The sequence below is a fragment of the Anabrus simplex genome, chromosome 5, assembly GCF_040414725.1.
Source record: "Anabrus simplex isolate iqAnaSimp1 chromosome 5, ASM4041472v1, whole genome shotgun sequence".
In the NCBI taxonomy this organism is placed as follows: Eukaryota; Metazoa; Arthropoda; class Insecta; order Orthoptera; family Tettigoniidae; genus Anabrus; species Anabrus simplex.
This window is the reverse complement of record NC_090269.1, coordinates 186224700-186242121: the sequence shown is the minus strand read 5'-3', so window position 1 is coordinate 186242121 and position 17422 is coordinate 186224700. Positions and strand designations below refer to the sequence as shown.

Genomic DNA, 17422 nt, shown 5'->3' with positions numbered 1-17422 from the left:
TCTTCTTCTTCTTCTTCTTCTTCTTCTTCTTCTTCGATTTTGAGTGTAATTTTTAAATTGACCAATAAATTGAGAGAGTGTGGCTGGTTTATTCGTGAAAGATCTCAAACCTTCCCTGAGGGTTTATAAACTGCGGCTTTGCACGTCTCTTGGCCAATTGATCATCATCTTACTAAGTGTGTGTGTCAAAGCAGGAGACGGGTGGCCTCTTTCATCAGGCAGCAGTACATCTACCAGGTAATGGCCACATAACATCTTTCTTTCTTGCTAGCTCCACAGGTTAACCCGAGGGAAAGGTCCGAATCTTTAACTATGTAACCAAATTTTCTAAAATGTAAATCTTCTTTCGGGTAATGTAAAAATTTCGTTAAATCTTCGACTGTCAATCGGGGATAGAGAGGGATGTATCCTCTCGAGCTCCCCTTCATCTTGGTTTGAAGTGACTACATTTTGTAACTGTTTCTTCCTTTCCGTAAGGCATTAATTTATCCTTATACGAGTTACCTCAGTAGTTTGGGAATAGCCCCCGTTTCACCGGCCTAGTGCCCTTTAGGTTTTTAAGTTTTCACTATCTTGGAGCACTGTACACCTCCATTCAGTTTGTGTTTCGGGCCATTTACTTAACCTGTTCTTTCCACAAAGGCCCTGTAGGTTGGGTACGAGATACCTCTGTTTCAATTTGTAAGTTGGGCCATGGAAGGCCAAAGAGTGTAAGATTTTTTTGGTGTTTCATTGAGTAGGCTTGAGAAACTGAGAGCACGTTAGCTCTTTTTCAAGTGTTGTAAAAAGTGCCTCTGGGAGGCTTGATATTGTATTTAGGTAGCAAGTGCTCCATGAATTAGGGGATTTCTGCCCTTTTGTAAATTTGTGCTCTTTTGAAAAATTTGAGCTCATAGCTCAGGAAATGTAAAGCTAGGGGCTTAAAGCCCAAAGAATTTAGGTTCTGAATGTTGGATTTGTCCCAATCTTGTGTGATAATTGCTACTTGTATCTGCAATATTGTCATTTAAAAAAAAAAAGTTAAATTTTGAGTTCTGAAATTATAACCTTCAGTTTAAGTTTTAAATTCAGTTCTTGTCATTGTAGTTAGACCCATTCACCCCAGCACCTTCTTTCACCTCTGCGTTCCACAGAAACCCCAGAACAATTATTATTATTATTATTATTATTATTATTATTATTATTATTATTATTATTATTATTATTATTATTATTATTATTATTATTATTATATATTTTGCGAATGAGCCCATTAGGACTATGCAAAGTACTTAGAGACAGGCATTTGCCTTTCTTTGTGCCCACACGTCCTTCATTCATTTGCTGTGTGCTTCTTTTCTCTCTTGAGACCATGTTGTTCCGGTCTTCTTCTTTGGTTTTTCCTCTTGGTCAACTTGCCACTTATGAACTTTGGTTCTGAAGATAACCCGGCTTTGGATATCTTCAGGTGTAATTCCTGCCAGTTTGAGATCTGTTTTAATTTCGCCAATCCATTTTATTGTGTCCGTTTTGGCTTTACTTCAGTTTTCATAAAATTCAACTATGTACTTGGTAAGTCTATCTTGGTTCATCCTTTTTATATGTCCAAAGAATCTTAATCTGCGTTTTCTGATGTCGCTGTGAATGTTAGAAAATTGTTTGATTTCCTGTTTCCCTCTAAGACGGTACTGTTCATCTACGAGTTTTGGGCCTAAAATTTTTCTAGTGATCTTGCGTTCCTTTTTCTGAATATTTTCTATATCAGTTTTCCTGTTCAAAATTAGTGTCTCTGATCCATAGAGGCATTCTGGTTTTATAACTGTATTATAGTGTCTTAGTTTTGCATGCTTGGAGAGACACTTTTTGTTATAGATATTTTGGGTGAGTCTATACGCAGTTTCCATCTTTTGGCATCTAACTTCATTGGCTTTTGTTTCCATTCCATTCTCCTGAATTATTTCGCTGAGATATTTGAATTGCTGGACCCGTTTTATTTTGCCATATTATTATTATTATTATTATTATTATTATTATTATTATTATTATTATTATTACTGAGTTCAATGGAAGTAGAGGGGAAGAAGTGGTAAGGCTAAGACATCTGGACCGGGCAAGTTGGCCGTGTGGTTAGGGGCGCGTAACTGTGAGTTTGCATCCAGGAGATAGTTGGTTTGAATCTCACTGTCGGCAGCCCTGGAGATGGTTTTCCATGGTTTCCCATTTTCACACCAGGCAAATGCTGGGGCTGTACCTTAATTAAGGCCAAGGCTGCTTCCTTCCAACTCCTAGTCCTTTCCTATCCCATCGGCACCATAAGACCTGTCTGCGTCAGTGTGACGTAAAGGCACTAGCAAAAAAAGAAAAGACATCTGGACAAATTACCACACCAAAAATTTTAAATTTAGAATGTATTCACAACATTATCTTTCTCTTTAATTTCTCTTTTCAAAGCAACAACCAAAATTTACAATGAATAATGTAGGTAATACAATCTTTGGTGCAGATAATCTTTAGTAAAAGAGAATCTTTGGTTTGAACCCGAGAAGCTGAAACTTTCTTACCAGTTCAAGAATACAAAGTAGAGGGGATAAAACTCCTAAATTTTATTACCATTGGTTAGGTGGGCCATGACTTCATATTTACATAAAGTTCTCTTTGAAGGGAATGCTAAAACTATTAACATGACAAGTTGCCCTTACTCTAAGGAGAAGCAATACCTAACACTATAGAGATAAGAATGATCTAGAATACAGGAGCAGAAGCCCACACTACAAAACAAAAGGTTAAATAGAAATCGTCAGAAACAAAATATGTTGGGATTTTGAACACTTCAAGCAATCCTGTGGCATGACTTGCCATAAAACCTAATGGGGCAGAGCACCCAGTGACACAGAGGATAAGCCATACTATATTAGTGACTTTAAGACAGAAAGAAATTACTAGCCATAATTTCAAAGAAAAATTTAGAAAAATAAGAAAGTTTAGTTACCAAAAAGCAAAGTGATAGGAAGGTACACACTCGTACATCCTAATTTCATAGTGCCCACAAGGGTAATTACACTACATCCACAGACAGCAACAGTTCATCTGTTGTGATAGCCTTTGAAACAATCTGCATTCTTTTTCAAACACAGAGCGGCTTAGTCATGGCCATCCATCGATGGCTGCTAAATTCAGTTGACCACCAGCCATAAGACATAAATTGCATGGTTGCTAGGTAAACATTGTTTGGCCATCCATCCATACTTCATATCACAGCCTGCACAGTTGCTAGGTAACATTGTCTGGCAATCCATCCATACTTCACATCACAGCCTGCACGGTTGCTAGGTAACATTGTCCGGCGATCCATCCATACTTCACATCACAGCCTGCATGGTTGATAGGTAACATTGTCTGGCCATCCATCCGTACTTCACACCACAGCTTGTACGGTTGCTAGGTAACATTGTCTGGCCATCCATCCACACCTTACATCACAGCCTGCATGCTTACTGCATAATATTGTCTGGCCATCCATCCACACTGTACTTCACATCACAGCCTGCTTAGTTGCTAGGGTTACATTTCTGTTAAGCTGACTTCCATAATGAATATTTTCATATGATCCTGATCCATGAGACATTTAAGTCAAAAGGAATTATGAATATATTTGCTAAAGGTAGACAACTCCATCTTGAGAAAACACAATACATATTACAAAATAAATTATTATTATTATTATTATTATTATTATTATTATTATTATTATTATTATTATTATTATTATTATTATTATTATTATTATTATTATTATTATTATTGTTGTTGTTGTTGTTGTTGTTGTTGTTGTTGTTGTTGTTGTTGTATATTTGAGATTAAATTTATGTTAATGATTTTGACTGAGCGAAATATGAATTAAAGTATATCTTGTAAGATGTTAGTTTTATTGATACCGGGTACATGATAACTTACTAACACATCTGGAGAGGCCAAAATGCTGTGTAAATTCAGAGAATTTACTACAGATAAGAATATCCTAACCCACATTCCAGATCTTTAAGTCAGAGTAACCTTCTGCGGGATCCATTAAGCACTAATGCAAAAATTGTGGAATGTTGTTCAGAAATTAAGTACCAGTAGTGTGAATAGAAGTGAATTTTATAAATGTGTGTGGTCATTGAGCATGACTTGGTTAGCTGTTCTTGCGATGTAAATTTCGACACCTCCCCTAACATTCAATAATTTCATTTTGGTTTCACTATATAAAATTTTTAAATCTGTGTTGATGACTGTTTCTTTTTCAGGTATAATTCTGTTACCATGTACTTTCTTTTTAGGTAGTTTATATTCAAAAAGGGTTATAAATTGCAGGTTTTTCTGTAAAATTCAGGATGCTTATGGTCACACACGCTATGTGTGGCGATGTTCTTATGAAAATACGTATGGTGATACATGAACAGCATATGAAGTAACAAAATGTCTTACGATTAAACAAAGATGGCTAATATTTTTTTAATATGCTACAGGCTGAGAGAGAAAGAAAGAAAGAAAATATTACCTGAAAAATGACCGGTTGATCTCGATATGCCATGTAGTACACAATGTGGCCCATCTCATGGTGAATCACATAGAAATCTTCCTCGTTCACCTGAGCACACAGCAGCATCCTGCAACATTATTTTGATTATGTAGGTAGCACGAAGTATTCGTGGGAGATTTCATGACATGTAACTATGTAAAATGAGTATAATTCTCTCAAAATGTTCATGCAATAAGAAACACCACATTCTTATTTCACTCAGAATAATGGTTAAATTTATTTTATTGAATACCGGTATGCATTTAATTTTTCTTAGGTATGGTTTTCATATATTGAGAAGCCACTTCCAAAATTATCTTCTACAAGCTGAGAAGAAACACTATAATACAGTCGTATTGTTGCTTCATAAAAGGGGTGTGAGATTTGTTGATGATAAGCCATATGTACTTAGTGTAATTGAAGTTTATATCTGAAAACCTGTGCTGCTACAGTAATATTCTGTATTGTATGTTTTGTTATCAATTAACATTTTATTTTTTAAATATTGCCAAAAATTGTTGTAACAATAGTTTCCTTCTTCCAATTGTCAGGTAATGAAAAGGTATTGGCCATGACCTCATTTAGGGTGCTGGCCTGGCATTTGCATTGTTGTAAACTGATCTTCAGTGCTGCTGCTGGTGGAGAATGAATACACCATTTCCCAATCAAGCTGCATGATCTAGACTCTGTACCAAACTCTCTTGATTTTGTAATAAATTGGGGATAGGTTACTGTATCCACAAAGATGCACACAAAATGCTGTCAGTTGGTACAGTTATTTATTCACATCTGTTTACAAATTAGCACACACATAACCTTAATCACAGTATCACAAACAATACACTTCGCTCTGAGAACATCAACAAAGCTGCCATTTTGACAATTGGCAATCACTTCAACATGGAGACTGCAACCACTGCATGTCAACACGAGGTCACAAGTAAATTCTTGCTACACGATAACTCTACTACACAATAACTCCTCTTTCCGTCAAGATTGTTTCCTTATATATGTGCCTGGCCAGGCTTCTGGAAAGATACGTTACAAAGAATACTTTGTTACAGTGCATTTCAAAATTCTGTAGTGGATTACAAATTATATGTAAGTTACAGGTAAGAATAAATTATATAATATTAAGTTACAGGTATTTACATTAAATGAACTCATATAAATATTTCTGTACAGCACATGTTTCATGACATACCCTCACACACCATACGATCACCCGACTATGTAAATAATAATAATAATAATAATAATAATAATAATAATAATAATAATAATAATAATAATAATAATAATAGCTTGATACTTGTATTATTTACCCATGGGTGAGAGAATATTGTTTTCAAGTTGTATCAGTTTATCACACTTGCATCAATATCACCCCTATAACTTGAAACAATCTCCACACTTTGTCACACTCGTCAACTTTGTCTTGGATGTAGATTGTATCTTCTTTCTTCCTTGATGTCACTGGATATGCTCCCCTCCTCTTGACCAGCTTGTGCTGTGTCGGGGATCGGTTTGCCTCACTGCCAGCCTCTTCCTTGATGATAGTCTATGTGTTCTCCTCACGATGACCAGATGGTGCCGTGTCATTAGTAGCCTCTCCTCCAGGCTTACACTGTATGCGCAGTGGTTGGGTGACTCGCCGCAACTCTGATGCGTGGACCTTGACAGGAGGGTTGGTCTTTAGTAAGTAGACCCCATGGCCCAGCTGTTTATCCACCTCGATGGGACCAACCCACTTAGGTGCGAGACCTGCGTGAAACCCTCCAATCTTATTACTGATGGGGTGGTTATGTCGCAGTACTTGTTGGCCTGGTAGGAAGGTCTGGGTCTCTTCAACATCTTGAGCCTTGGCCTGGGTAAGGGATCTCTTCTTGACCAAAAGCTTGCATTTCTTTGATGTCCTGCTGTCGCTGCTGTGCCACTCTGCCAGGGAAACAGCTGCATCATTTTTGACCTGAAGTGGGTGGTGGATGAATCTTCCAATCCCCGGTGCCATACAGCTGTCAACCAAGGAACAGCTCTGCTGGGGAATAGCCGGTGACACAGTTGATGCGTCGTCGCAGGGCGAAGAGTGACTTCGGTATCTGACGGTCCCACAGTTGATGTTCTTTGTCTATCAGGTGGACTCTTAGCATCCTTTTCAGCTCCTGGTTTTATCGTTCTGTTGGATGGCCCTTGGGTTGTAGATAGGAGTGGTCCAGTGCTCCACATCCCATTCTGTCATAATTTGCTGCCACTTCCTTGACGTGAACTGACTGCCGTTGTCTCACAGAATGCACCATGGATAACCGTAGCGGCTGAATACCTCATCTCGTAGCAGGCTGGTGATGCGTGCCGTCGTGGCTTCAGGTATCGGAAAGGACTCAATCCATCTTGTGAAGAGGTCGGTGATAATTAGGAGTCCTGTTTTACCCCGTGGTGTTGTAGGGTAAGGACCCATCAAGTCCAGGGCTATGACCTCCCACAGGCGTTGTGGCCGTCTTCCTCGCCGACTGGAATCTGCCTTCCTGTTGCTCGCCTTGATGCAGGCACAGATGTAGCACCCCTTCACATAGTCAAGGGTGTCTTTCTGCATGTTGATCCAGAAGAATGTAAGTCAGATAGAACGATATGTCTCTTCGCCTCCTGGATGTCCGGCTTCAGTGCTGTTGTGGAACTTCTTGAGGATGTCGGTCGTATGCTGTCTGGGGATCACCACTACTGCAGGCGTGTCGGAGAGGTGTGACCTGTACATCAGGAGTCCTCCGTCAACCCGGAAGTTATTGTAGCCATCTTGAATTCCCTCGGGACAAGTCGACCATCAGTATTCTGCCTCCTAATCCATTGCATCATGGTCCTACTGGGTTTGTCTTGTTCCTGCCACTGTTTGATCACTTCCAGATCAAGTTCCTTCTTGGTGGTCATTAGGACAGTTTCATTATGCTCACTCTGATGTTTTTATGAGAACTCCCTCTCGACAATGGTGATCCTAGCTTCAGGTTCCATCGCTGCGTGCCTAGATAAGCTGTCTGCTCCTATGATCTTACGGCGATGATGGGTTAGGAAAGGTCTAGGAGTTGGAAAGGAGTGGCCGTGGCCTTAATTGAGGTACAGCCCCACCATTTGCCTGGTGTGAATATGGGAAACCACAGAAAACCATCTTCAGGGCTGCCAACAGTGGGATTTGAACCCACTTTCTCCCGGCTGAAAGCTCACAGCCGCGCACCCGTAACCACACGGCCAACTTGCCCGGTACAATGCTATATTACACACACACAAAATATACTCGAAAAGTTTTATCTAACATCACTGCTTCTAAGTGACAATGCACCTTTGGCTGTTTGGATCACTTCGTTAACACTTACTGTACATCCAATAAACACAGCCAAAGAAAGAGTATTTCATAACACACACTGTGGAAGAGAACAGTAAAAACTTGTTCTAGATAATAAGTCACAAGAAAGACATATATATATATATATGAAATCAATCACTTTTAAATGCATCACAGAAAAAAACATAAAATATGTTAATCTATATATTGTAGTTTTTATGCTTTATAATATATGTAATGTACAAAAAGTTGTGTGCTAAGCTATATTGTATAAAATTATGTAAAAAATTTGTGAAATAATATCATATTTATTTAATTATCAACACACACACACGCGGGCGTCCGCGCGCGCGCGCGCACACACACACAGAGTTCTTTCAGTCTTTTCATCTCTTTCTCCAGTTCTTCTGTCTCATCCTTAGCACTCTGCAAAATACATCATTTCTTCAATTCTGTATGTTATATTTCTACTCCTGCTAACTTTCTTTTGGCTGTGATGTTATCTGTTCTCTTTTTATACTTTTCCAAAGCTTCATTTCTCATTGTTGAATGCATTTTTGGTTGCATGGATCATCTGTTTCAGAACACTGACATCTAATACTCCACCAGCTGCAGATACTGCAGATACTGCATCATACACCAGATGCTGTCCAGTCAAGCTATTTTCATGAAGATTCTCTACTAGGCATTCCATGTTTATTGAAAAAACCTCTTTCTATGGTAGCATTGCTGTGTAACAAAACAAGTACTTTTTGTGTGAAGTGGATCAGTTCTTTTGAAACATTGTGTTGAAAATAGGCGGTGCTACAAAAATCGTCCAATCGATTGGTTTTGGGATCAAATGTCTTGAGATACTTCACTACTTCTTCCTTTGATGAGAAATCTAAGTAGTCTCATTTTGCAATATCAGCTTCCATAGGAGATAATTATTTTGTCTCAACAAGAACTTCTAATGCAGCGGTTCATTGGTCCTGGGACGTGACACACTTTGAAATCAAATTCTGCAATTAACAGAGCCCATCACATCAATTTAGATCTGAAGTCAGAGACTGAGTTTAACCATTTGAGAGCAGCGTTATCGGTGTAGAGATGGAACTTCCTTCCCTCCAAGTAGCCTCTGAATTTGCCCATGGCTCACACCACGGCTAAGGCTTCATTCTCAGCAATGCAGTAGTGTTGTTTGGTGTGATGCTTTTGAGGAAAAAATACTGCATCAGAAAACTTTGGAAATATAAAAAGTTTTTGTAAGAAATGATCTACTCCCAGCACAGTTGGGATTCATGCGTTCTGTTTCCCTTGAAGTAGAACAGTATCTCTCCAAGTATCAGAGTAATGATCCTTTTATGCCTTTTATGTTCTCTGATCTGAATACTATTCTTGAATACCCAGCGAGAAGAATTGTAAAGAACCAGGTTTTAGAGTCAGCAAATACTAGTTAGAAACTTCTCTCGATTGATTTGAAGGAAACAGAAAACTTCAAGCCCTTTCATGCTGTTGACATTGGATTTGCAGCCTCAGCAGCTTTAAAAGGTAAGGGAATAAAAGATGTGAAAGTTCTTCAGTTCTACGGGGACTGCAGAAAATTTCTTGTTGATATTTGTACGAAGATTGTTGTCAAAAGCCTTCTTGCTTTCAAGTTTGTTAGAGGTGGCAGCTGCTTCAATCCTGAAATTATGACCAATTCGTCTATTAGGACCTGCAGGGTAACTGTAATTTCTTCCAAAGCAAGAGTTGTATAAACTTTCTAATTAAAGAGATTTAAAAGCAATGGGTGTAGTGGAGAGCTGAGAGGGGAGTTGGGAGGCCCTGTAAAAATTGTTAAAAAATAGTTTCTATTTAAAAATCAAGTTTAACTGAATTTATTAAACGAAAATATGCATTTAATGGCAAAAAATTACAAACCCAAAATCATCAAGGGTACAATTCTTCCTAAAGAAATTAAAAAAAAAATCATAGCATAGGTACTGGAATGTTGCTGATAGTTATACTGAATATCCTGGAAATATATTGGAATTTTGAAGATAGAACTCAGTCTGCTGACTATCAGGAGGATACTGTTCTTTATAAGCACACACTTCTTGATCTCTCTTACACTTAATGTGGTTTGTTTATTTGTTAACATTAGTGCCTATGTTCCTTCCTTTTGTTTATATTCAATGTGAAGTTATTTATTGTTGTTGTAAAGTAGCTTTGTGACGATGTTGTCAGAGAAATACTGACCCGCAATACATATACTGTATAATTAAGAATGAGAATTCTTTGTTATAACTCACACAGTACTGAACCTTAGATAACAGAACCTTTACAGCTAATGTTCTAAGCCAAAATATTTCACATAGGTGTTTTCACAGGTGCAACAACAATATTTGTGTGTAATTTAGAAACATTCTATCTTTGAAAGCAAAACAAACCCATGGCACACTAGCCCATTGGGCCCTAAGCCTGACAAGATGACTGCTACCCAGTCAGTTGGCCTGCAGATACTGGAGTGCCACATGGTCAACATTTGCTTGGCTTTCTTGAATGGATCTGCTGCCCTTTGCATCAGATAGTTTCTCAGTTGGTCTCACAAGGCTGAATTAAAATACCTAAACTAGCTGACAATAGACTGTGCATTTATCTGGATATGGCCTGCTACCCCTACAGCACATTGTATGTATACTATTTGCTAAATATATACTTTACCTGGAATACAATAGGTTGTTCTTAATGAACTACATAGAATACAATGTCATATACAGTAATTATAGAAAGATAGGGACATTGTAAGGAACACATAATAGGATAAACACAATGACAGGTCAGTGTAGGGAGTGGGAGAAATAAAACACAAAAGCACAAAGGACAATCTCCACGTCTTCAAGTAGATTGGCTCTCTCCTCACAGTTCTTCTCATACTGTATTCCAATGAGCTCATTTCTGTTTCCAGGCTTCTTTAGGAGTGCAGGTTTCAACACTCATTGCGGGGCCATCTTGATAGATCTTCAGTCTTGATGTGGGAGGTATAGGATTAGACGAAGATGAAAAGACTAGATTTTTACCTCCTGTATTCATCTTTATCTTTTTGCTTCTTCCCTCTTCCTGTGTATATCCAGCTCTACACTGCCCACAACAAGACTGAAGATATATCAAGCTGGCCTCATAATAAGTGCTGAAACATGCACACCTGATGAAGCCAGGAAACATAAAAGAGCTTATCAGGATATGAGAAGAATGGGGTTTCATGAGCAGAGAGCCAATCTAATTGAAGATGGTAGGATGAAGTTGTGGAGATTGTCTTTTTGTTTCTATTTCTCCCTCTTCCCAAACTGACCTGTCATTGTCAGGTCATACAGATATGTAAAGGAACACACATAGAAAGAACACAATGACAGCTCGATGTAAGAAGATGGAGGATAGAAAGGTGAGACAAGAACAAACATGAAAACACAAAAGGACAACCTTGCATCTTCATTCACTGCTATCTTAAAATAGACAGGCTCTCCCATCAATCCCAATTCTTCTATATCCACCTCCTCTCAGCTACCAATGACTTCATTTCTGTTTCCCAGCTTCATCAGGAGAGTAACAGTTCTTGACGTGGGAAGTGCAGGATAAGAAAAAAGCTGGATAAAGACAGTAAAAGGGAAGAAATACAAGATAGAGATGTACAGGTAGTAAAAGATTAGGACATAGAACAAATACAAAGGAGAAAAAGGGCCCCAACAGGATTTTATATATATAAGAAATAAGTACTCATAGCAGACTCCCACAAGTATAGAGGAGACAAAACGTGACGACCTCGCCTTACACCACCACTACCCAGCGGCAGTTCACTGTCTATTAGCAGCTTATAGGATTTACTACGTCTACTGTAGTCGGAGTTCCCAAACATTTGCTGCACTCAAGATGAAGAGAGTGTGAAGAAAGTGGCTTGGCAACCTCTCCGCACGAAACAAGGATCATTTAGAACTCGTTAACTCAGCAGGGTGCAGGGTGTGATTGACTGCTGGCTTCCAGCTCGCTCCCAGGAAGTGAGGCTGTCGTATTATGTCCCCAAGTATACATGGACTTACTACGTCTACTGTAGCCGGAGTTCCCGAACATTTACTGCACTCGACACGAAGAGAGTGTGAAGAAAGTGGCTCGGCAACCTCCCCGCACCAAACACCAAACTACAGTGCCTCATGTTCATTATATGAAGCTACATGAATATTTTAGATATATAATCGTCTTTCTTGTCCATGCTTGAGCTGTCATTGTGTTTATTCTGCAATGTGTTCGTTTCAATGTTCCTATCTTTCTATACATGAGTTGATGTGCACTTGTTTGTTGCTTTCCATTCTTATAATGTTTTACATCATTATGAACAACAAGTTGAATATGTAAAATTTTATATATTTTCTTTCATGTTCATACTTGGACACCTTGAACTGTTAGTTATATATTAAAGAAGCACACCTGTAGTCACCATCACGATACAGATTGGCAGCAGTGCCATGGCATGTGGCAGCATTAGATTGTCGCTCTACTTGTGAGCGCTCCCAGAATGTTCGAGTCATTGGTTCAAGTCCCAAGGAAGTATATAGATCCTCGGCTCTTTTAACCATACCCCAAACTGTGTAGTTGGAGTCAAGAAGTGCTGCCGTTAAGTTCAGAGTAACAGGTGGGGTCATTAGATCAAGGAGAGCTGACCAGTCTTGTGCCCACATGTTTCCTGGAAAAAAAAATTGCCTTCTAATCAATGCACCAAGTATCTTCAAAAAAAAAAAAAGGTGTGAAAATGACACAAATTGAGCACTTAAACAAGAACAAGCAGGAGAGGTTGACACTCACAGGAGCTCCCTCTGAGGATCAGTACAGATCTCATGAGATCAAACATGGCAGAGGTAGTCGGATTTTTGAGGAGTGATAAAAAGTCCCTTCATTCCCCCATGTTGTAGGATGTCAACATGTAAATGATCTCAAGTGGAACATTTGGTGTTATCCATTAAAATGAATTGAAACATTATCAGAGATCACCCAACAGAATTCCAGTTTCTCTGCCATCTGGTAGAGCAAAATGGAACACTAAAATTGACTTTCAGAAAGCCTAAACAGCATTGAATCAAAATACATACACACAGTAGCCAAGGCCTATGAGTATTCTTCTTGTCATTATTTTTGTCCAGCTCCTCGGTTGAATGATCAACATAATGGGTCAGTTCTTATGGTACTGAATTTGTTTCTGTACTGGATCGGAGTTAATTCCTCTGGCTCAGGGACTGGATGTTTGTTTTCATATTAATACCCACTTCTCATTCACATACAGCACAAAATCAACCACCATAGAAACCCACAATAGTTAATACATCTCTCCACATAGGGTTGGCATCAAGAAGGACATCCAGCTGTAGAATTTGCCAGCCTATGAGTGCAACACAACTCACACCCACAACTCCACCAGTATCCACTTGTATCTAACTTAAAATTGAAAACATGAGTAACTAAGGAAATTATAGATTTTCATCTACATTCAGTTGGGTATTCCAAACACAGTCTTCCTACCATCACCCTTCCCTGCAGCAGTATGTTAACTTTGTGAACAGTGTATGTGCAAGTTCTGTGCCATTTAGCAAAATCACACCACTCATGACAAAGCCATTATAGGAAACAGGGAGAAGTTCACTGTTCAATCATCCAAGAGAAGTAACCAGTTGGAAAACTAAGATTTCAGAAGACAGTTAAAAATTAAAAATGAACTTTGAAAATTACATAATGAAAATAATTTTCTACAGCAAAAATTATCTTAATTAGTTGCACAGTAAATGTAGCTGTAATGGCATGAATATCATGTTATATTCATAATGAGCAGCATTAAAAATTCTAAGATTGTTTCCAGAGTTGAAAGTAATAGAGTAAAAGAAATCAAATTACTTGTAACAAATAATTTTTTAGTAATTTTTACTTTTAATCGTTACTTTTCACTAAATGTAATTTTTACTCATAATTTACTTCTTGAAATTTACTGCACATTGCATCGAGAGTTTGCAAAATTCAAGCCTCGAACTTGTGATAACACATTCAATAATATGTTTTGGTATTGATACTCATCATTTTCATCATTTCCCCTTGTCCAGCTCCTGCCAGGAGGTCGGGGTGTTGATGGAACTTCTCCACCGTTGTCTCTCCTTCCACCACTCTTCTTCAGTCTGTTTTTCTTATACTGTTCTTGACAGATTCCATCTATCTTGATCTGGGCCTGGGTATTGATATTAAAGCCACAAAATTATTGATACTCCTATAATATCAGAAACAAATATCGTGGCCAATAATATCATTTGATGTTGACAATTTTGTGCAGGACTGAACTAGACTGCCGTGCGGTTAGGGCCGTGTAGCTGTGAACTTGAATTCAGGAGATTGTGGGTTTGAATCCCACCATTGACAGCCCTGAAGATGGTTCTCTGTAGTTTCCCATTTTCACACCAAAAAATTGCTGGGGCTGTACCTTAATTAAGGCTATGGCCATTTCTTTCTCAGTCCTAGCCCTTTCCATTCCTGCATTGCTGAAAGCTTTTAATGTGTTAGTGAAAAGTTAAAGAACTAGAAAAATTAATTTATTGTGCAGGCAGTATCAAATATGCAGACTATTGCCAATAAAATCTTCAAAAGTCTATTATTATACCTGGAAGCATTATGTAAACATTACAAAAAGTAGAATACTAACACATAATAAGAATATAAATTAACTAGCAAAAAAACGTACCTGTAGTTCACGAGCAATAGCTGGCGATGTCGTTGACTTCTCTTTCTACCCATCATTAACGTGTAAGCTGTTAAGTCACTGGTAAAGAAATGGCTTCAGATAACAACTCTGTGAATTTTAAAGGGCTCTTTGTACACTCTATTAGTGCACTAGTGGTCAATCCATCTGGGACATGAACCCAACTGAACAGTGCTCAACCAGCGGTTTTTCTGAAAAGTATGCTCTGATGCAAGTGTAAATTCTTGGAGAACCATTAGAGTTACAAAGAAAATGTATACAACCTGGATTATTTTTGGTAAATGTTTAGAAATCTATGGTGCAAATCACAGATTTATACCTATTGTAATTGAAAGAATCAATGTCAACTCATTCATTAAATGAATCATTAATGCCATACATTCATCATCAGATGACTGAAAGAAAGTACTGGTCTCTTAAACCATTTTACATACTGGACTTTATTTTGTGGTAGGACTAACTATTTGACCATTATTTTGAATTTTACTAGGTAAGGCTTGCTGGAAGTCATTAACTAAAATAATAATTATGGGAAAAGTATCATTTTGAAAGTTCCAGAAAAAGATCTTAATTGGGATAATCACATAAACGGGATTGTAAATGAAGGGTACAGATCTCTATACATGGTTATGAGGGTATTTAGGTTTTGTAGTAATGACGTAAAGGAGAGGGCATATAAGACTCTGGTAAGATCCCAACTAGAGTATGGTTCCAGTGTATGGAACCCTCACCAGGATTACTTGGTTTGAGGAGTGGAAAAAATCCAAAGAAAAACAGCTCAATTTCTTCCGGATGATTTCCAACAAAAGAGTAGCTTTAAAAAAAATCTTCCAAAGGTTGGGCTGGGAAGACTCATGTGAAAGGAGTTGAACTGTTCAACTAAGGGCCGGTTCGACCATCTGCTGGTAAAGTGGCTGGCAGCTGCCCGGGAGGTAAACTATCTGGAGTGTAAATCAGCTGGTACTCTGGTTTACATACAACCACCTCCGTGCAAGCGCTAGGTAGCTACCCGGAGCTTGACACCGATATACGGGGTTCGCTAGACTGATTTTCAGCGACTTCTCGCTTTCAAGAGAGGTGCTATCTATCATTAGATGTATGAAGCTCAATTCGATTGTCTTATTTTTCCAGTGCTTCATCTACTGATTATCACCAAAAAAGCCTAATAACGGGAGTCCTAAGAGTTATGGACCGGGCGAGTTGGCCGTGCGCGTAGAGGCGCGCGGCTGTGAGCTTGCATCCGGGAGATAGTAGGTTTGAATCCCACTATCGGCAGCCCTGAAAATGGTTTTCCGTGGTTTCCCATTTTCACACCAGGCAAATGCTGGGGCTGTACCTTAATTAAGGTCATGGCCGCTTCCTTCCAACTCCTAGGCCTTTCCTATCCCATCATCGCCATAAGACCTATCTGTGTCGGTGTGACGTAAAGCCCCTAGCAAAAAAAAAAGAGTTATGGACAACGATTTATGTTAAGCTTTCACGATTTTAATCTATGAGCTTCAAAATCAATACCTAAGATTAAAATCTCGAGAATACATTTTCTTACGCCAGTTATGTAAGGCAGCGTTTTTGGAAGTATTCTCGTAGTAGATTGGTCAAGTCACTCGCTCCGTAATAGAAGGTATGCAGGTTCTCTTTGTCTTTCTAATTTACATTTAAAACTAAATTTCCATTCCCTACCATTGTTTTTAATGCTCTTTTACGTGCTTCCATTTACATATATACATGCATCTTCCTTATGGACTTATTCCTTTTGAGCATTCTATTTGTGGGCTTCTGTGAATTGATTAAGTATCTCCACAATACTCTGCAACTAGCTCTGTGACCTTGTTTAGTTCTACATGCTTCTATTTATTGATAATGCATTTCATTCTAATGTTTAACTTTATGAAGATAAAATTGGAAGATACTGTAAATGTAAAGAACTGATCGGGGTAAATATCCATTCACATTTTGAGGTGTGCATGACCAGCAAATATGACGATCCCAACGTCACCCGTGTTTGTGCTTTGTGTAACAGAAGTTGGGATCGATGTCACGCAATGATATGCAGTGAAAGGAAGTGTTCATTAAAAATGCTTTGCAGTAAGGGACAGTGATTATCCTAATAACTGTTGTTAACTATTGTATTCCTGCACATTGTGTGCTTTTCCTCTTTAATAATAAAATATCCATTCATAGGAAGAGGAATTCGGGAATGGAATAGTTTCCAATTTCTTTGAAAATATCCATTCATAGGAAGAGGAATTCGGGAATGGAATAGTTTCCAATTTCTTTGAAATCATTTACGAGAAGACTATGTAAACAACTGATAGTGTACCGTACCCAGGGGTAAATACCCTCTAGGGCGATGCCTCCTTTTCTGTATGAACATCTGACTAACTCAGGGTTGGGCAGAGAGTGGGTTGATCATCAATTGCGTCAGGCTAAAGTCGAAGTTCCTCACTTAAATATAAGTACATGACAGGAAAATGGAGGTATAACTCGAATGAGAAACAATAATATGGGGTAGGATGAGTTTATTCATAAATATCCCCGAATCATACTACTGAGAATCAAATAAATCAAATAATAAAATGCCATTATAAAAATCTCCAAATTAAAGAAAGAAATGGACATGAAACACATTAATTGATCAAAGAAACAAATGTGAAATGAAGGATCAAGCACAACAATGAATACTTGAATACTTTTAGGAATAATCTTCTTATTGTCCATTGTTCATGTAATATGATAACAGATGTACGCATACACTGATACGTATTTATTTCGAATGGAGACATACTTGAAAATATCACATTGATACGGG

General features: G+C 38.3%; 1 protein-coding gene across 1 annotated transcript in view; it reads right to left on the bottom strand.

The window, feature by feature from the left end:
• LOC136874427 (angiotensin-converting enzyme) overlaps window positions 1-17422 on the bottom strand; it is a 205137-nt gene that overhangs the window by 58684 nt on the left and 129031 nt on the right. The window contains exons 5-6 of the mRNA XM_068227591.1: window positions 12309-12564; window positions 4520-4628 (exon numbers count right to left, since the gene is read on the bottom strand). Coding sequence (XP_068083692.1) covers window positions 4520-4628; window positions 12309-12564 — 365 coding nt within the window. The remainder of the gene's footprint in view (window positions 1-4519; window positions 4629-12308; window positions 12565-17422) is intronic.